The 22,203-nt window shown below is 37.7% G+C and overlaps 1 protein-coding gene across 1 annotated transcript; it reads left to right on the top strand.

The window, feature by feature from the left end:
* Positions 1-18: 18 nt before the first annotated feature.
* On the top strand, positions 19-19,275 carry pex1 (peroxisomal biogenesis factor 1). Its single transcript, XM_041246219.1, has 24 exons — positions 19-479; positions 1,761-1,907; positions 2,286-2,369; positions 2,793-2,907; positions 3,269-4,035; positions 4,475-4,594; positions 4,870-4,993; positions 5,364-5,470; positions 5,618-5,712; positions 6,999-7,131; positions 8,029-8,125; positions 8,371-8,541; positions 8,626-8,780; positions 9,594-9,783; positions 10,540-10,706; positions 10,870-11,004; positions 11,201-11,265; positions 11,633-11,775; positions 12,105-12,208; positions 12,413-12,586; positions 16,451-16,681; positions 17,074-17,262; positions 17,967-18,097; positions 18,571-19,275. Exons 1-24 carry the CDS (start codon positions 372-374, stop codon positions 18,653-18,655), a joined length of 3,837 nt encoding a protein of 1,278 aa, XP_041102153.1. The 5' UTR covers positions 19-371; the 3' UTR covers positions 18,656-19,275.
* Positions 19,276-22,203: the final 2,928 nt, after the last annotated feature.

Genomic DNA, 22,203 nt, shown 5'->3' with positions numbered 1-22,203 from the left:
TCCTGGTTACGGGATCGTTACAAAGTACAAGTGTGATTTGCGGCCAAAAAACCCTTACAAAAAATATTATATACAGAGATTTTACAGCATTGTATTACAATGATAGCTCTCATTGCAGTACACAGCTGGTAATACTGTTTAAAAACGGTAGCATGATATGTTTTGTAAAGCTATCTACGGTTTGTTTTCTACGTGAATGACTTTTTTTTTTTTTAATCGCACTCCCTAGTACAGCATTGTAATATGCACATGGGTGTACTCTGCGTCGGGAAGAGTGCTGATCCCTTATTCGTAAACAATTTATTTTCTTTTTATCTTTTGAACGATTAGCGACGCAAGTCAAAAATATCAGAAGGACAGAATCAGCAGAGATGTTTGTCAGCCATGGGATTCAGCCAGTTACGCTGGCTTTTACGAACACAAAAAACTGTTTTCTGAATCTCACTTCAAGTCTTGCAACACAGCTTCGCCTTCAAGAGGTAACGTGTTTGTTATTAACTGTACTTCATTAGACAAGGTGGTTTATTGAATAAAACATAGATAAAAGCAAGTCGTGCTATTAACTACCGCCATTGACTAGACATAACGACACTGTCATGTAAATAACGTGTACACTGCTAAATGAAAAATGTTAACAAGCTGTAGTCATCTTACCCAATAAGCGGTTTACTTTGTTTTTGTCAATGTCTCGTGGAGCACTCTAGTTCGAGACTATTTTAAATCAGTGATTGTTGTGCTGTATTACGCAGATGTTTCTTCCAGTAGGAAACCAATTCCTAATATACATTGTGTTTTGCTTTTCTTAAAGTTTAAATACATGCACAAATAAAACCAACGATGAGAGACTGAAGCATGCTTTTATAACATCTAGGATTGATTGTTGCAATGCTCTTTAATCTGGTATTTCAAGTTGTGTTTTTTCCAGACTGCAGTTTGTGCAAAACAAACACATGACCCCAGTGTTAGCAGCCTTCCATTGGATTAGGTTTAAGATTGATTTTAAGTCCTGCTTTCAACTTAGGCTTCAAATGGCTTTACCCCATCTTATTTAAAAGATCTTTTAACCCCATATGTTCCTAGATACTTCCTCCAATCACAGGATGCCGGTTTACTTACTATTCACAAGGTCTAGAAAAAGAACACGGGTGGTAGAGCATTCAGCAATAAAGCTCCTAAACCAAGGGTCTCTAACCCTGGTCCTGGAAGGCTAGTGTCTCTCTTGGTTTTTGTTCCAACTATGTCCTTAATGACTTAATTGGACCAATTAAGAGCTTATTGGATGCTTAATTAGTCCAATTAATTTAGTGTACAGTTACAGTAAAAACTACTGACATCTGTAAGACAAGCACCAAATGTTGCTGCTTTTAAAACTAGACTAAATTGACTCGGAGTCACAGAACCAGGGTCGTTGCAGTATATTTCTTCACCCGCTCACTGTTTTATTGTTTTTATTTTAATGTTAACTTTTATTCTTATTGATACTTCTTTTATTATTTTTCTGTTCACTTGCTTATTGTTACTTTAAATATTTATCAATGTTTTTATCTGTGTAAAACGCTTTGTGACGATTTATTGTGAAAGGCCCTATATAAATAATAAAGATTGATTGATTTATTAATTGATTAATTCAAAACTAATTTGGGATGTGCTAAAAACAATACAGTATACACCTGTGGGGATAGGCTCTTAACAAATCTTTTTCCAAGTGTAAAAGTAGTATGTTTTGCCTGTTTTCATTATCATTTTTCTTTTAATTATAGAACCAAGCAATTGAGCTTTCCTGGGGTTTGCATCAGTCTGTATTCCTTAGCTGGACAAGATGTCAACGCAGTGCTTTCCTGGAGGAAAATGTTGTGGAGATAAACAGACAACTTGGGGACAAACTTGGAATCAAGGATCAGGAGCAGGTTTGGGGAGTGTTGATTTGTTCAATCATCAAATTAGGAACTTCTAGCATGTGAAGTATATAGACTGATACAGTTGGAGATAAATAAAGGCTTTGGCTCCCTTTTTCAACTCTATTTCTGCAGGTCTGACTGATGTGCTGACCGTCAATTGCTGAATTAATCTGTATCCAGTTGTACGCAAATGATCGCCCTGGGTTCTCATGGGCATTGTTCTGCCTTTAGCTCTTTTTTGTCTGCCCTGTGCAATAGGAAGTTTTAAAAGTAACTTGGCTCCAATTTCCTGCAACATTATTTAAAGCTGTAGCAGTGATTCTGAAGTTGTATGTTAAATGTGATGGATACTTATTTAGATTCACATTTATATTTAATCTGTTTTAGGCATTTCTTAGGCCCTGTTTCCAAGTCCTGTCCATGCAGCAGGTATTTGTTGAACCACTCTCTGCTGACGACTGGGAAATATTGGTATGTTTTTTTTAGGTTTTTTTTTTTTTTTTTTTTAAATTGAGCAATATTGGTCTGTTAAAGGTAATACCTGTTTTACCATGGCTTGTCAATATTATAATGAGTATTCAACTACCATTACATTAGAACGTTCTATTGAGGCACTTAAGTGTAAAGAATAATGTTCTTATTCATTCCTTTACTAAGTTGAGCTTAAAGGTGTAGTAACTAACGTTGGGCTTTGGGGACTGTAATAGGTGTAGAACAACAAGATGGTGATATTGTACTATTAAAACGCATGTGCCCTTGTACTCACCATCGTCTGGGATGAGTGAATCAGAACTCGTATTGCACTGTATTACTGGTCATGTAGACTCAACTGTTGTACTGTAACTGTTCATTTGCATGAAGCGAACGTTTACTTACTGCTGAATCTCTTTTTAGGAACTTCATAGTTCAACACTAGAACAACGCCTCCTCGACCAGATTAGGATTGTGTATCCAAATGGAGTCTTCCCAGTGTGGGTAGACCAGCACACAGTCATTTATATTAAAATAGGTATGCACTCTATGTATGTTCTCAAGTTACAAAGCTGAAGTGATAAGGATGTTTTAACCTTGTGTCTGAAGTACTTAATTTGAGCTGTGTAGAAACCATGAGAATGCCTACAGCTGAAACCTGTTAGGAGATCATATTTTGTTTTTGAGTGCAGTCCAACTACTGAGAGTAGTTTAAACTTTTGCTTGGAATGGTAATTATAAACATTTTCATCTTATTACTGAAGCTGACAGTTGTCTGCATATTGACTTGGAAATTGTTGACACTTCATTTCTAGATTGCATATGTAAGTTTATATATGTATATGTGGATGCATGTGTGACAAGTCATCAGTCAAGTCAGTTGTCATGCACTGTTTCAGGATCTCTCACACCTGCCGCTCCCTATGGCCGACTGGAGCAACTCACTGAACTTATTGTCTCGCCTAAGCTACGCCATACTGAGGACAGTCTCTTAGATTTCTCCTCTCGAGCTGGGAGAAACCCCAATGTAAGCAAATTCCAAAACACGTATGGAGATAGAAATATAGATATACCAGCCACTAAATCAGCACTTGGAACTAAGATGACCGAAAATCAAGAAGAAAACATTCAGAACATACCCGGAAATCAGAAAGTCTGTACATCTGGTAGAATTACTAATTTAAGGAGCTTGATTAGATACATGTTTACAGGGAGCACAGACAGCAACAAAGAGATTCCCTCTGTTCCGTCTGTTCCATCTGTTCTCACAGACTCTGTATTCAGAGTCTGCAGGAGTTCACCGTTCTCTACAGACCATCAGAACACAGCGTATGTAAACCAAGCAACCACTGTTCACATTCTGCCATGGAACCACCAGTCACAGGATGGAGACTGTTGCCAGTCTGTAATGACGTATGGCAAGCTAACAAAACTGTTGTCACCAAATGAGCTCAAAGAAAAGGCAAAACTGAACATGCTGCAGCCGGACAAGAGGAAAAGCAGTGGGAACTCTGAAAATGCAACTGGAAAACAATCCTCATCTGGTCGTAGTCAGGAAGATATTGAACCCACTGTTGTCAGGATCATATGCCATGGGGCTGAAGACCAGGAATACACGAAGAAGTTCAGTTACGGGAATGAAAAACTATATTGTGGAAAGGTTTGGGTAAGTTAATTAACACTGACATTCAGTTATGTTAAAATAAATTTTAAAAACAATTTTAAAGAGGAGGTATTTCAGTCTTTTGCAGATCCCTTATAGAAAAATCTAGATAAAATATTTACATTTTACCACAAGTCTTGTGCTGGCAGTAGCAGGACTATTTTGGCACTTCTATCCATATAGTGTCTTTTAAGGGGTATAGCAAAACTGGTATAGCTAGGTGAAATTATGTATTTATAATACTACATAAAAGGGCAAAAAAACATCAGTTATCTTTATCACTGAGACAACCGTTATTTTGTCATTTGAGAAGTTTTAAAAGTTGTTTTATTGTAGTGCAGTAACTAAAATGTAATTCTACAGTGAGTGACAAAGTTCTCGTGGGGTAGCACAAAATATTATTTGTTTTATTCTAAAAGTATGAACGTCGTTGTCTCTTCAGATTCCTGAAAGCTTGAGAAGAAGGTTGAACATTGAAGTGTGTGCAGCTGTAAGGTTACGTCCATTGAAATCCACCCCTGTGATAGCATCCACTGTCCGGCTGCAGCCCTTACAAATGCTGGTAAGTTCATACATAGTGTACAGAAAAAAATATATATATATATAATATATATATATATATATATATATATATATATATATATATATATATATATATATATATATATATATATATATAATACATATAAATATAACCAGTAGGCTATAGGGTTTGCTAGGTCGTTTCTTTGTCCAGATGGGTTTTTATTAGTAAACTCCATTGCAGTTTGCTTGTAGTGTCTCATGTAAATATATGGGTTTGATTGCTGTTGGTACTGATCCTTTTTTATTATGTAGCCTCATAAAGTAAATGACCAGGATGTCAGATCTGCTTTCCTCCACGGGCTTCAAGCTCAGAGAAATGACAAGATGTCATGGTTAACAGGAAGGGCGAGCTACGTGCAGTTACCTGTGAACGAAGGTGGGTACAGTATACTGTAGGACTGGAAAAAATGCAATAAATAAATACAGGATTACACCGGTTGACAGCAATCGTTTGTTAACCATTGTTTTGACTACAATATTTATTTATTTATTAAGTCTGATGTCTGTACAATTTTAATTTTTTTTTTTTAGATTTGTTGTTTATTTTATACGGGTCATAGTTACATAGATTCAGAATAAAAAAAAAAAAAAAAAAATATACTTTCTGCTCATGAACAATGCATACCATGTTTCATACATACATGCATACATGTATGTAATGTATGTATGTGTACATACCTATATTGAAACAAGGCTTCTTTTTCTTATGTGTGTTTAATGTACTAACTACCACATTTTCATTTCAGTCCAGGTAGAATTTTGCCTGACTGTGATTACGCCTGAGGCTGTGAGCTGCAGATCAGATGAGATGTTTCTGTTGTCTTCCAGTTTGATACAAGAGACAGACATACAGGTACAGAGCATTAAAGTGTTCTGCAGTTTCACATTTGATTTGCTTTTGTGAAAATGGTGCACATTCAGAGACTTGTTAAAAAAAAAAAAAAAAAAAGCCTGCTTGTGTGCATCTGTTGGAAAATAACTTTCCCCGTCTTTAATGCAGGTAATGATGCAGCCTCCAACTAAAGAAGCAGACACGATAACAGTCAAAGATGAAATCGACCAGACTCTTTCTTTTTCAACACTTAGGTGTTTGGGGTAAGAAACAAAAAGACATATGTTTGGCTGTAATCTGTGACATTGTGCCCTACCCATTACAAGCATTGCTGTGCTTAAAATATACTTATTAGTTTTATTAACAGTATTACTGGTACCCCTTTTATTATGCTAAGATTATTTATCTTTACCTACGTTAATTCAGAATGTGCAAATATTTAAACTTTGTTGTAGGTCACATGGTCTGATTATAGCTAAGAACACTAGAATGAGTTTGAACTAGAATATTCTGATACTGTTCACTGCAACAGAAATGACAAGGCTAGTGTCCTAAGAGTTAGATCAGTGGGTCCTCTTTACTTGGAATCCACTAAGTAGCAATAGGCCACATTTTAGATCTACTACTGTTGTTTAATTTAAATAGATATTGAACCTGCCTTTTTCCCATGAAGGATAACATGCAGTGGTATCTTAAGCCTGCTATTCACCTGTCACAAGACTGTCGTAGTGTGATATCACAAAGTGGAGATCCTGTTTTTTCTGAGCACCATTAAATCAGCTGCACTTCATTAGTCCATTAGCAAAATAAAGCAGAAAATGTATTAAACAAAGCAGCTGTGCTGGGAAGATAAAGACTGAGCTTTAAAGACAGTCATGCGTTTTGTCAGCTCAGCTAAACTGCACAAGGTTTGGAGTTGATTTGCTCACGCTCGTTCAAACGGGAGGAGTTATAGTTATTGTGTTAAATCAGTATAGCAGGCTGTATAAAATGTGCTGACTTGTATAAATGCCCCACAAAACACTCACCCTTTTTTAAGCCTACTGGAGATCAGTCCAGCAAGAATCTGAAATTGTTCTGCAGCATCCTTACTATAATATTAATGGAAATATGTGTATGTACTATGACTACAGTACTTGTACACTTCCAGCTACTGTATAATGAGTCACTTCTTTGAATCAAACTATTACACAGCCCTGTTAATTTTGTTTTTGTAAATATATGCCTGAAAGGTGGAAAATCGATAGTGTGGAATTTAATTATCCATTGAAGTCCAACAGTAATCGAAAGGGTGTGGTAAATCCTGCTGTATATGTTGTGTACATACTTCATATCTTGTGCTATGAAAATACAGTTGGTCAGGGATTTTTATTTATTTTGTCTTTTATTCTGGCTTTAGGTCTACACCTGTACATCCAACTTTGAAGGTTTCACCACTGTTAGAAAATTGCCTGACCACTAGCACAAGGATGTGGTTTAATGATTGTATGGCTTATCAAAATGTTCTCCTAAATGTTTTAACGGACACTTTGTGGTTATTGTCTTTCAGAGGAGTAGAAGAAGTGGGTCGCACAGCTTTCGAGCATATTATTCACAGCCTGAGGGGGCGCCCTCTCTCTCAAGAGCTGCTGTTTGTAGCTCCAGGTCTAAGAAATGGAGCTCTTCTGTTAACTGGACCCAAGGTAAAAACTATGGAGGATCACACTAGTTACCTTCATACCATTTCCTATTGTAAAAGTAACTGAATCTTGAATCAAAAGCAATAAGGTACAGTGCATCACAAAATATTTGTAGTTTGGCATGTGGCCTGAAGTACACCCATGCTCTGGGAGTGACTGTCTTTTCAAAACTCAGAGTGCAGCTGTGACCTCAGACGGATGATAAAACCTTTGTTTTCTCATAAAAAGCTGATTTGAGCATATGTACATACCATAATCAAACCAATTAAAATCAGTTCTAAAACCACTAAAAGTGAAAAGCTAAAAGTGACACGCTATAACTTTAGGTAAGCCTCACAAAACGCCTAATAACACACTATAAAAATGGAACACATAGGCTTTTTCTGATAAACACGCACTCTGTGCAGGACAGTGTATACAGTATTCTGTTTCAGTTAAATTGCACAAGCTCTTATTGTTTCATTAGCCGTTTGTTCCTTACCATTATGTAACAGTTCGACCCTATCGACCTTGTGATGTGTGGGTATGTTGCTTTGCCATCTTTGAAAATTGAGCAATACGTATATAATTTTGTTAAGTGTAAGTTCTTGTTATCCGGGTTTCTGCCGAACCTGGTGAAGTGATGAAGAAACGCAGATGTTAACTGTTAATATGTTTTGTCTTAAAGTGGGTGTTGTGCTAGCTTTTCAGTCTTTGCTTTGGAAAGTTGTTGCGTGGCTTGGTAGGATGGGCGTGTTGAGTTTGGGCTTAATGTGAATTTACTAAAACATCTGTCAAAATAGCTTCAGTTTAACAATCATGTAAACATATTTGTCTACCAGGAGTTCTTACTTAATTTAGTTAAGTGCACGCTTTTTTTAGGCCTAGCAGATGCTTGATGAGTTGTCATTGGCTTCACAGGGTAGTGGAAAGACAGCTCTTGCAAATGCCTTGTGTAGAGAAGCAGCTGATAAACTGGATGCCTATGTGGAAGTGATTGATTGCAAACAACTGCGAGGTAAGCACATACAATACAAAGATTATTGCACAAGAAGGTTTAGGAAGTTCTAAATGTACAACCACTGTTCTTCTAGCACAAAAATTAGATTGCAATATTGGTAGTATATGAATCAATTATACAGTTAACCAGCTCACTCTTATGACCACTTCTGTCTTTTTTTTTAAATTTAGATATGAAAAGTCTTTCTTTATTAAGCCTGTTAAGTGGTTGTAACAGTGCAATTTCAATGTCTCAATATTCAGGTAAGAGGTGTGAAACGGTTCGTAAGAAGCTGGAGGAGGCGTTTGCAGAGGCTGTGTGGAGACAGCCCTCCCTTCTCCTCCTGGATGACCTGGATCACATTGCTGGAGCTGTTACCTCACCAGAGCAAGAGCAGGGCCCAGAGGCTGTTCTGGGAAAACAGCTTGCACAGAGTACTTGCTACATTATTTTAATTTTGTTTACTGTTTTTTAGTTTGTGTAGGGCTTGTTTTAAACCCTTGTTGCTGTTTTTCCAGCTCTGAAGGATCTAGCCAGTGACACTGTTGTCCATGGGAGTCTGATTGCCCTGATAGCCACGAGCCAGAGTGAGCGTTCTTTACACCCCTCTCTTGTGTCGGTGCAAGGGTCTCACTTCTTTCAGTGCTTTACTAGCATCAAGCCTCCCAGTCAGGTAAAGCAAATCCTCATCAGCACGCTGATCCTTCTAGTTGTCATCATGGGAATTCAAATAAACCTGTTTCCAGTGAATGTGGCAAATAATTAGAATTATGTAATGGGCCAATTCATTTAAAGGGTGAAGGATCTAAATAGGGAGAGTCCCAATGTATTTATTTTTAACCACAGTGCTGAAAACCACCGCTGTTTATATTAATTAAATAGGGCTTTGTATCATACATTTTATAAAGCAAGTACATGGCTGCAGTTTTCCAAAATATGTGTTTTGTAGGACAAATATGTAGCTTGTATGTATACATCAGAGTGTTATATAATATCATGTTATTACTTTAGCATTGTTGCAAAAAACAAGTTCAAAGTTTGTGCAGTTTGAACTACCTTTAAGGATGAGATTTTGAGGAAATGCGGTAGAACACAAGTGTAAGGGTGAAATGCTTTACAATACATATTTTAAGAATGTACAGACGGAATGATCCTACTGGCTTCATATATTTTGATTGTTCTCTAAGCAATACTGACAAAATCTTTCCTTAAGTAATATAAAGACCAAACTTCATGCATGTGTGAAATAATGTATTCCAGATCATGTATTTTTTTAGGAGACTATGTTCTTGCGTGGAGTTTGAAACATGCAAATTCCAAAAGATGCCAAACAACTCAAAGCTAAAATACAAATTAGACCACACCGCAAAAAAAAAAAAACATTGACACTAAATCAGATGGAAAAAGATGGGTCAGTGTTAGAGGCTTGCACTGTCATCAAAATCGGGCCTGAAGTCCTATAATTGAAAGTGCTTTTGTTTATCAGGTCCAAAGGAATGAAATCCTGAGGGCTGTGATTCAGAATAAAAGCAGCATTGCTGAAGAAACATGGCAGGTGATTGACACTCAGTCTCTCGCCAGAGAGACAGAAGGGTTTGTTGCGAGAGATTTCACCTTGCTGGTAGAGAGAGCCATACATGCCAGTGTGGTCAACAACAGGAACACATCAACACAAGGTAGAGTATCCTTTTAAGACCACCAGGGACCGGTTTTACTAAGAAGATCAAAAAATGCGATTGAATCCGGAATCACTGGAGCCGAGTCGTGAGAAGGTGTTGTACTACGCCATTGGGATAAGGCTCCACTGATCCATAATCCAGATCTGATCCTGAAGCTGCACACACCATAACTAAGGAAACTGACCAATGAGAAGTGAACTTGTGAGGCACGTAGTTTAAAGACACTGGCTGTCATATTTGTACAAGAAAAAGTGGCAAACGGATGGACAGAGATAGAGGATGCGCTAGTCCTACACAGCTGCACTCATTAAACAATGTAAATCGAGGTTACTGTATTCAAAACACGGTATTTTAGGTAAACAAGAAGAAAACGTTTCAAGTGTGGAACTCACCATAGCTTGGTGTTATTTACTAATATCACCAAAGGTTTTAACTGGCTACGTGCAGTTTTCATATTTCAAATTTTTTTTTTGTTTTTTTTTTTATACAAAACAATATTACCTTGTTCAAATAAATATAGACATCAATAGAAACTCAATACTTTACCAAGCACTTTTTACACAATTATACCAAATTAATAACAATATATTGCAAGATCAGAGCCTGGATCCAGGATCGGATCCTTTATGTACAGCCGGCCCCAGCAGATTTCAGATCCATCATAGCTGTTTAAAATTGGAAAACCCTCAGCTTAGTTAACCACATAAAGCCAGTGAAGCGTTCTTATGAAAGTAGGGTTTGTTTTTTCCCCAGAGTTGTTTTTGGCTACCTGTGACTTTCACCAAGCACTCAAAGGCTTTACACCGTCCTCACTGAGAAACGCTAACCTGCACACCCCGAAGGACCTGGGCTGGGAGCGTGTCGGGGGCTTGCATGAAGTCAGACAGCTGCTCATGGATACCATTCAGTTGCCAGCAAAGGTATTGTGTCGTTTTTTTTAACTGTGGTAAGTGACAAATATGTTTTAGGAAAAAAAAACAACAGTGACCATACTGTACTTGTCATGAATACATATTGTAAAGCTGCACACATTGACAAGAGAATGTGGCTTTAGTATAAAGTGTTGTGTTATGTTTTTTTCAGTACCCTGCATTGTTTGCAAATCTGCCCATTCGCCAGCGGTCAGGAGTGCTCTTGTATGGAGCCCCCGGCACAGGGAAGACCTTGTTAGCTGCTGCAGTCGCCAAAGAGAGCGGAATGAATTTCATTAGCATTAAGGTACAATCGGACCCTTCTACTAAACTGTCATTGCAATGTGTTCAACATGCAGTATTATGTTTTTGGTAGCGTGAAGAAAGAAAAGCAACAACTTTGCAGTACCAACCTTATTTGCAGGTCATTGTCATTTTTATGCATAACCAGATGACAAAGGTTCATTTGTTCTTAACTGAATATCAGATTTGTGCTTTCCCAGGGTCCTGAGCTTCTCAGCAAATACATTGGAGCAAGTGAGCAGGCAGTTCGAGATGTCTTTAACAGGTGTGTTCCTATGGTGCATGTTGCACAATATGAAAAGAATATGGGAATACTTTTATCTGCGAGAATGTAACTGCTTATTTCTGTATGAAATAGATACCATTCATAAAAGTACATCTCCATTTGCTTAAATTGATTGCTTCAGAAGTTGATGTGACACAGTTGATAAATGTCCTTTGTTAGGACTCTGGAGTGCCTTTGTTATTCACAGAAAGACACAGTTCTACTTTCTAATTGGTTTGCATACATAGCACTGGAGTAAATCCCCAGTGAATTTGGTCCATTTATTATTTCAAGTGTGATTTCCATGCTAAAAGGACAAAACTAACTATAACTGAAACAGTTTTTTTCCCTTTTCCCACTTCCTCAGAGCACAGGCAGCAAAGCCCTGCATTCTGTTCTTTGATGAGTTTGACTCCATTGCCCCTCGCAGAGGCCATGATAGCACTGGAGTCACTGACCGAGTGGTCAACCAAATACTAACTCAGCTGGATGGAGTGGAAGGATTGCAAGGTACAGTAAGAGTGGCAACATGTAAGAAACCTGTTGCTTTTTAGGTTTAGAGTGATTCATACATTCACTCAATTAGTTAAAGGTAGAATGGAAAGGGTTTATTGTCTTACTAGCGGGTCATTCCTGTCATTTGGTTTCCAATTCGTATCTTGTTTCTGGTTTTCATCACATCATTGAAACTTCATTTTAAAAAGTTTTAAGCTCAGCAACGTTAATAGGCACAAGCATAAAGGGAGAATGAACAGTGGAAATCTGAGGAACGGTTTCTAATTTCTATAATGTCAGTACAATATTATGTTTTACATGAATGGTTTGCTTGTTGTTCTTAGGTGTGTATGTATTGGCAGCCACCAGTCGCCCTGACTTGATAGATCCAGCTTTATTGAGACCTGGCCGGCTGGATAAGTCTTTATACTGCCCTCCACCTGACCAGGTAAGAGCTAACCTAATGTTGGGGTATATAACTATCAAATCAACTTTTAAACTGTCGCTCACACATAGGCACAAGGCACATTGATGTTTGCAATAGTTTTGTCTCTGTTATGTAACATACGTAATACAATTTGGCTAAAAAGTGAGCTAATGGCAGGGTTGTTTCACCAGGGAGTTGTAACGCTAGCTTTATCTTTGTCCACAGGGAGCTCGGAAAGAGATCCTGGGTGCCCTCAGTCTGTCTGTGCCCTTGGCAGAGGATGTGGATTTTGACCTCATTGCTGCTAATACAGAGTTATTCACTGGGGCTGACCTGAAGGCTGTACTCTACAATGCTCAACTGGAGGCAGTCCACTCCAACCTGGCTACATGCTTGCTTGTAGGTTGGAATAAATATATAGTGGAAAGAGGTCCACTATAGAATAGGTTACTGTTTTAGGGCAGTAGTACAGTGAACATTTGATTGAAGAGATTGGATAGCGTCGAGGTTAGGGTTAGGGTTAGGGTTAGTGTTTTTTTTTTTTTTTTAAATATACAGTTGTCCACTCTGTCTCTCAAGATATCTCTACTGGTGAAATATTGGTGTTCTGAAGGAGTGGCACATTTTTGGAGATGTTAAAAAAAAAAAAAAAAAAAAAGATTCCCATAAACAAGAATCATTTTACAGCAGTAGTTCATCAAAAATCCTGAATAAACATAATATTCCAGTCCAAGGTCACTGGAGCCAACAGTGCTGTACTGTAATTCTCATCTTGATGTGTAAATGGGCTCTGCTGTTGCCTTACTGCTTATTTTTTGTCATATGGCTCATGTAGGTTTAGTCTCGACTGTCTCTTCCAGTGAAGCATTCTCCCTAAAGCTTTTGTAATAGCGAATACAGATCAGTAATTATTAGGGCTGTCAATCGATTAAAAATTTTGATCGGTTAATTTATGGACATTAGTTTATTAATCAGTAGATTCATCTGTACACATTTTTAATAAGGTAAGGATTTTATAGCAGCTGTCCTGCATAGTAATACTACACAAAAATAAATAGAATAATAAAACAAAAAGCCCAGTGGGAATTTGGTCTTTTAAAAAGCATTTTTATTATTATTTTTATTTGAGTTAAATGTAACACTTTCATAGAACAACCTTTCTTTCGGGCCACTGTCAGTCACATAGCTGAAAACACTAGACAGCTGAACTGCGTTTCCAACATCGGTTGTTTAATCTACTATTACTTGGCGTTCTTCCTGTACTTTTGCATCTAGCAGAACCTGAGGAACAGAAGAGATTTAGCTGTTCAGAACCTTGTTCGAGGTGCCAGAGAACACTGTGGCTATTGACAAATGATTGCTTAACATGCTGTCATAGTCAGAAATCGGTGAAAGTAATTCCACATCATTTCCTCTATTTGAGGAATTGCTGCCTTCATCGTGCCCTCTGAATGTCAGTTTATGTCCTGCTTCTGCTCACTAATGATTGGACTGCAAGTAGTCTATGAAGGCATGAGGGCTGATATTGAGGAGAAGACCATTTCTCTGTCTGGATGAGTGTCCTTAACTTATACAGACACCGACATGAGTCCAATGCATTAGAAATAGAACCATGTTGAATTTAATTATTTTGAGCTACTGTAGGCCTACTGTCTAAACTGTTAAACATTCTCAAATGTGTTTGCTGTTGTGACAGGCTCATAATTACAGAAATCATGTAGGGTACTGTTTGAATATACATGGATATATGTCTAAAATTGTAAATGATGAAAGTTAGCCTAATTGAAAACAAAGAATTGTTTTACTGGAATGCGTCAGCGTGTTAGCATGTGTTGACTTCTCTTTTAGGGCCCTGATCACACGCAGTGCGGTGAAAGGAAAGGGCATACATTAGGACTGCTGAAACATATCCTTTTAGTGGGAGAAAAGAAGAAACATAAAAAATTATGAACAGCCTGTTGCGATACGGGTTCAAAAGAGGGACAGACAGTAGTGATGCTGGGGGAGATGAGCAAAATACCGACTGTGACCGATACAACTCGCATCCGAAAAGACTATGACAAAATATATGACAAGAATAAACGTAGGCGCACATTTCAGGTGTAGTGGAAAAATGCCTTCGGTTGGTTAAATACAGAGTTGGTCCCTGGTGGTGAAAAAGAAGGCAGTGATAATGATGGAGAAAAGGCTTCGAGTACGATTCAAAGTCGGAGAATGTTTTGTGTTGTGTGTAGAAAATACCCAGAGTCGACAGATAAAAGTAGTCCGTTATTTGCAGGTATTAGTAACTTTCGAATTGAAACTGTTAGAAAGCACAATGACAGCAGACGACACAAAGAATGTACAAGGCGTGAACAGTCAGTAGGAACCGTAGTAAAAGACACGCTGATTGGCAGGGGTATTCTGGCTATGTCAGAAAACCAACATATAAAGATGAAACATCTTTTTAACACTGCTTATGCATGTGCAAAGAAAGCCAAGCCTCTTACTGATTACAAGCTTTTATGCACTGTTCAAAAAAAGAATGAAGTAGATATAGGAAGTAACTATTTGTCAAGAAAGGCAGGTACGCGCTTTGTAGAATGTATTGCACACAAAATGCAGATTGATTTAAAAGAAGAGGTAAATAAGGCAAGATATATATGTGTTTTGTCTGACTCTTCTACTGACAAGGTATTTGTTGAGGAAGAATCAATTTTTCTGAGATACGTAGGTAGTAATGTACCTGTCCCTAAATTAGTCAGTTCGGAGGATCTTAAATGTGCAAATGCTAATGGTATTCTCCAAGCTGTTAACTCTGGCTTAGAAAAGGTAGACCTTTCAATAGAAAAATAGACAGATGCTAGCAATGAACCTCATTTAGTGTGTTGAAACTTTGATGGTGCTGCAGTAATGATGGGGGTTAGATCAGGAGTGAATACTCAGCTTCAAAGTAAAACGCCTTGGACCATACCAATTCATTGTGTTAATCACAAACTCCAGCTTGGTATTTTGGATTATAGTGAAAGAGTTTAGCTACCTTGCAGAATTTGAAAAAAAGTATGAAAGACTTATTCAAATTATACTACTTTTCTTCAAAGAGAAGACGAGAGCTTAGGGAAGTGTGTGAAACTTTAAATGCAGAAGTGGCAAGGTATGGTGACATTAAGTCAGTTAGATGTGTTTCATCAAAATTAAGATGTGTAACTGCACTAAAAACCCATCTTGTTTTTACAGTTGTTCACTTGGAACACTTGAGCAGTAGCAGAAAAGTAGATGAAGCTGCAAAGGCAAAAAAAAAAACTGCTCGAGACAATCTGTTAGGTTTGTACAATTCCTGCATGCAATGCAAGACTTCTTGATCCCGGTTACACACTTGTCTTTAAAGTTTCAAAAGCACAGTTACCTCTTTTTCAGGCTTGAACCTCATAGTTACAAGTTTGAGAGTGAGTTTAACAGGGTAGCATCCTTAAAATCTTTTGTGATGGCTGAAGTATTAACCGAGATCCTTATATTGAGCGTTGGATCTTTTCAGCCAAAGGAATTAGACACATACAGGGACACACTGCACCCACCTAAAACAAGTCTGTGTCAGAAGAGACTCATACCGACTTTGTTTCTGATGATAGTATTGACAGTGATGATGAATTCAAAAGGTCTGAATACAAAGACACCTCTTTAAGAATGCCTTACAGCACTTTTTTATTTTACAATTAAACTTGCAAAACAATATAATTTGTCTTTTGAAAAAAAAAAAAACCTGTGTATTGTAGTTTTAAAAAATGTATGTAGGACAGACCAAACAATACAGGCCTTTTTTTTTTTTTATCTAGACTTAACATTTTATTTTCACTTGATTTATAATTTAAGGTGCACTTTATTTATTTTAGTTTCACGTTGTTGTCAAGTTTAAATGACAATTAGAGTGTTGCATGTTTAAACATAGAAAAATATAATTACGTAAACTTTTTATGTACTTGGAGTGTGTGTCTATTTCTTTTTTTTTTTTTTAATGGAGCGTTAAATTGAAATGTTTATCAACTGAAAAATGTGGGCTACCAAAATTTGTGGTGGGCTAACATAGTTTACCTTTTGGTAGCCCATCAGACTACCACACATAGTAGTGATTTGTCCACCCCTGCATAACAAACATGGGACAGTTATGGCTACTGTATGTAGAAGGCTTTTTTTTTATTTAATGTAAAGAGAAAAGTAGAACAGATATGTGATTGGAAACGCCACACTAAGATTGGTATCTTCTCAAACTGTTGTATTTCTTGGCAGGACGTGGGCTCTGGTTCAGACAGTGATGTTAGCCTGTCCTCCATGATCTTCCTGAACCACAGCAGCGGCTCTGACGACTCTAACGGAGAGGTAGAAGGTGAGCTGGAGCGCTCCTTGGTCTGTCTGGAATCCTCGGAGCTGGTTCTTGAGGACCCTCGGCAGAACGCTTGGCGCCTGTACTTCGGCAGCTCCTACGAGTCTGAGCTGGGAAACCAGACCCCCTCGGAACTGGTCAGTGACTCTGCGTGTGTGTGTGTGTGTGTGTGTTCTGTTTAGCTTATCAGCTAAACTTGGACTTACACAGGTAGAAACTACTTTGACACATCATTTTGACCCTTATCAAATATGTACTATTTTAAAAGTGTTACTCTGCATTTGTACTCCATCCTTTTAAATAATGAATTCTCACATGTTTTAATGACAGTAAATTTAATTGAAATGGAGGATTAATGTCCTGTGAATTGTTTTGGCTTTGATATGCTTGTGGTTGTACTTAGTCAAGCAAACTTTGCAAAGATTTGTAGTTCTGCACCAGCCCCCCCCCCCCCCCCCCCCCCCCAAGTAACCACGTTGTTTTTAATAATGTTTTTTTTTTTTTTTTTTTTTTGTGTGTGAATTGACAGTGTTTGTCTGGACCAAATTCAATGACTCATGAGATTACTGGTGCCTCAATAAGGGATGTGGTGTCCTGTCAGATGCCAGTGCTCATGTCATCACTACAAGAGGGTTATCAAGAACTTAATCAGGAGCAGGCCGAGCAGCTGCGAGCTGAGATCAACAACATCAGGTCCAACTACAGAAACAGGCATATGGTAACACAGCCTCTTACAGCTTGTGAATTCTTCATTACTCCATGATTTCATTATTTACAGGCTTGTAGGCCTTGTTATACAATATTGGTAGTCTCTGAGGTTGGGATTACACTGTTGTACGTGCGATTCATAGAAGTACATAGCATTGTGCAGTACTTTGGTGTACGTTATGTCTCTTGTAGCAAATGTATGAATCGTTTAGGAAATACACATGTACCCTATGTAACTTCTATTTGCATAAGGATTTATATTTTTACAATTAGTCCTGCACCAAAAATACGACACTGTCCTTAAAAATAATAGAACATTATTTGGTAAGGTTGCTTTTTCTGTAACCCTGATATAATCCGTGAGGGATTTTATTTTCCAACCTGATCTGCTCATAACCTGCCTTGATGAGTACCACAGGTACCCTTTTATAGTGGAATGGCTACTGATGTGCCTTTTGTATCTGCAGTCTGTATCTCCCACAACTGACCTACATATATACAGACCTTCTCATTACATCATCATTGAAGTAGAATCTAAATTTCAGAACATTTTACTCATGTTGTTGTACTGTATTGCTGCGGTATATATCCTTTTCAAAATTCGAACGTATCAAGTTTATACAAGCACTATTGGTTGTGTGTGTGGAGGGGAGTGGGGGGGGGGGGGTATTTTGTATACAGTAGATTATAGTTGGTTATATGATTGCTTTGCAGGAGGAACAGCTCCACTTGCAGTCGGGACACAGTAAACCTGCTGTCTTAATCTGCCAATCTCATCTGCTGACAGCATTGTCAAACACCAGACCATCAATACCTCATCAAGACTGGACAAAATACACAGATCTGTAAGTACCACCTGTAACCACAAGTATGAAGACAGAAAATTAACCACCAGTTCATTTATTTATTTCCCATTGCACCCCATTCACATCCATTGTTGACTAAATATCTTGTTGTCCTTGAATGTTGTACCCTGTTCAGATATAGCAGCTCATTTCACAAGGGCAGGGGTGTCCAGAAAGGATGTCTATTTTGTAGGGTTAAAGAAGGTATGGAAATGTGGTATGTAGCCCCAGCTTTGCCAGTCAAAAGCACATTTTAGTTGTAAAATTAAGAAGTGATTTACCACCCAGTCTCTTCACATTTATAGTAAATTGGTAATAAGTAAGGACATGTTTTAGCACATGTTGTATCAGAATCTAGTAATGTAGTACACTTCTGTGTACTGTACATACTATAGATGTCAGTCGTGGTGATCTATCGCGATACTGATTTTGTAGTGTATGATATGTTTCTGACATACTTGTTTATCTTACAGATACAATTCCTTTGGGAACTCCTGTGAAGGCAAGTCTCAGGGTGGGCCTAATTTCAAAACCGGGCAAAGAGTTACTCTAGCCTAGCAAATACAGTTGTTAAAAATTACAAAAAAAGTTATTGTACAGTTCATCCCACTGGGTACAGGCAAGGCGTGAAAAGGTAGAAAATACAAAGTACTAGTGGCTGCTTCTGCTTGTTCTGTTTTTTTAAATAACTTGGAACAGGGTGACTGGGGGTTCTGCCACAGAGATGACAAATAAATAGAACTTTCCCTTGATCATTATCACCTATGTATTGCTGTGCCCAGTAACACTGAGTATGTACACCGAAAAAAGAGCCTTCTCTGTGGATGTCTCATGTGACAAGATCCTGCATGGATCTTCAAGTCAAAGACCCTGCTAACATCCTGTACAGTGTAACGTAATGAGCAGCAAGTTTAAAGCTTGTGCAGAGTCTGTACTGATAGTTATGATGCTGCTGGGTCTCAAAACATTGCATCAAGCAAGATCAAGTCTCTTCCAGTAGTCTTTTGGCAGCTGTGCCATGCTTGGCTATACTGTAGTTGCTGCTTGTGATACATACTTCAGAGTTTATATGTCTATAAACATGTTGATTTCTGATTGGTCGTCACTGTGATTGGCTGTTGAAATCCAATGTACTTTACATAGCGTTGAAATAACACACAATAAAAAATAATAATAAACATGTGGATGAATAATTAAATTATTTAAAAGGACACTGTGGTATTCAGTTAAAGGTATATATTTGAAATATTAATGTACTATACAATTCAAGATTTAAGACTACCCTTCATTTACCCTTCAGCAGTAGTCAGGCAGGCAGGCTGGCTTTAGTGTTATCTTCAGAAAGAGACCTGATTCTGAGATGTGAATAATTTTGGAAATGTGTGTGTCATATATATATATATATATATATATATATATATATATATATATATATAAAAAATGTTATTTTCTTGCTGTTGTATTCTGGCAAGTACATAATCTAAATATTTTGAGCTTTTACTATATTTACAAAAAAAAAAGATTCTGATAGGGAAGCATTGTCGTGTAAATGCGTAAAATTGTAGTTTTTAAAAAAAATAATTTGACCAAGTAAAATAATGTAAATCTTTGTGGGTACTGCTTTTAAACACCTGCTACTGTACAAAAGCATATAGACATAGAATGTTGGGGTTGGGGGAAGTGGGACCCTGCATAATAAGAATCAGCTATATATGAACAGCTCATTTTAATGATTGTAAACACTGCAATTTGTTCATAGTGCAGTAGAATTGGAATTAACTGCAGTTCCATGTAAATGTTACAGAATTGGAAACAGTAACCATGAGAGTGCTTGATAGAACCCTATGTTCTCTATAAGGTTTCTACTACTTCACCACTTGGTTCTAATTTTGTCAAATTAACAGATGTTTTACCGGTTTAAAAAAATAGGAGTTGATTAAAAGACCTGAGTAAATGCTTTGAAAATGTGGGCCCTAGTGTTCTGTAGCTACATCCATTAAAAAAAAAAAAAACACAGCAGGGAGACTATTAAAGAAAACTGCATGTGATCTACACATGCTAAAAACAAGCTTGTGCAAGTCAGCTGCTCAAGGTTTAGCCTCATCCATACCATGTCTTAATTTAGGTTTTGTTTATCCTAGCAGCTTTACAGAAAAGTCACATGTTGTTTATAACCCTTGACTGTATTAACAAGTGCTGTTGGGCTCGGTGAAGATGAAAGCCTGTTGACACTCCTGCAATGTAAACATCATATTGACAGTCATACTAGACACCTAGAAATGATGTTAACCACAGCCAGCGGGGTGTTTTGATTCCTTGGTATCATAGTCCAAAATCAATTGAAATCAAACCACATATTTTGAACAGTATTTGTAGCAGAGTAATGGTGGGGGTTACTGTCAGGAGATTGCAGAATATTACGGCCTGTTGCCCTGACCAATGTGACATGACTACGGCTCAGTTTCAGTAAGACATGTATCTGCCAGAAAACAAATAGCATGTCAGCAACTGGATAGTTGTCAGGCTGTCCTTGTAACCCAATAAGGACCAGCATTAAGCTAACACTCTATATGTCAGACCTTTTCAATTTCAAAACAGTCTTAAGAGCCCCTTTATTTAGGACCAGGTCTTTACTCAGTTTTTGAAAAGGTCTTAGTGCATTACAATCTATTACAAACTAAGCTGAATCGGTGTGCCTTCGGGTTTGAAGGGGGTTAGGATTATGTCCCTACAGTTCAGAATGTGAATACACAGGACTGAAAGGTTTGCTTTCTTTTGAAGAGCACAAGGCTGGACAGGTGTGGTCTGAACATTTATTTTGGGTTGCATTACATTACCTTAATACATTTCCTGAAGAAAAGTGAATTATTTCCTGCAAAACGAATTCATAATAAACCAATCAGCAATGCAAGACTTGGGGGCGAAACCTGCATTACTATGCTAAAGAATATTAAGCTGTGAAGATGTAAAAGAATTGTACAGCAGGTAGATTTGTATTAGATTTTCAATCCCCACACCCCCTTGTTGTTTTTTATGCTGTGCTTCACTGATTGTGGAAGGATAGGCAGATTTAAATACACTATACCTCCTAATTTTTTGATCGTTTAGCAAATAAAAATATTTATTCGCAGCACCCCACCCTAAACCATATTATGTAGAAAAATGAGGCGATATCGCTTACATACATTTTTGGTACATTGTCAAAATCTAGTAACTACCAAAATTTGATCTGTAGCTATAAATGTTACTTCTGGTATAGTTAAAACAATCCAACCATTCGTCTTGGTGGTTACATGCAGTACCTATAGAAAGTATACACCCTCTTTCAAATTTTTCACCTTTTGTTGCCTTATAGCCTGGAAATAAAATGCATTAAAAATGCATTCATTTATGTACACATCCTACCCCACAACTTCCAAGTAAAAAAAAAATTCTATAAATTTGAAGAAAATTAATTAAAAAATAAAAACTGAAATAGCTTGGTTGGATAAGTGTCCACCCCCTTTATAATAGCAATCCTAAATTAGCTCAGGTGTAACCAATCGCATACAAAATCACACAGCAGGTTAAGTGGCCTCCAACTGTGTTAAATTGTAGTGATTCACATGATTTCAGGATAAATTCAGCAGTTCCTGTAGGTTCCCTCTGCTGTGTAGTGCATTTCAAAGCAAAGACTCAACCATGAGCACCAAGGTGCTTTCAAAAGAACTCTGGGACAAAAGTTGTTGAAAGGCATAGATCTGGGGATGGGTATAAATATTAAAGTAATAAATATCAAAGGCCTTGAATATCCCTTGGAGCATGGTGAAGACGATTATTAAGAAGTGGATGGTATATGGCACCACCAAGACCCTGCCTACATCAGGCTGCTCCTCCAAACTGGATGACCGAGCGAGACTGATCAGAGACCTTACCAAGAGGCCAATGGCAACTTTGCAAGAGCTACAGGCTTTTATGGCCAAGACTGGTCAAAGTGTGCATGTGACAACAATATCCCAAGCATTCCACAAATCTGGCCTGTATGGTAGGGTGGCAAGAAGGAAGCCATTACTCAAGAAAGCCCACCTTGAATTCCGTTTGAAGTATGCAAAAAAACACTCGGGAGA

The sequence above is a fragment of the Polyodon spathula genome, chromosome 3, assembly GCF_017654505.1.
Source record: "Polyodon spathula isolate WHYD16114869_AA chromosome 3, ASM1765450v1, whole genome shotgun sequence".
Taxonomy (NCBI): Eukaryota; Metazoa; Chordata; class Actinopteri; order Acipenseriformes; family Polyodontidae; genus Polyodon; species Polyodon spathula.
Note: the sequence above shows the minus strand (reverse complement) of the source record. Positions and strands in the feature narration are given on the sequence as shown.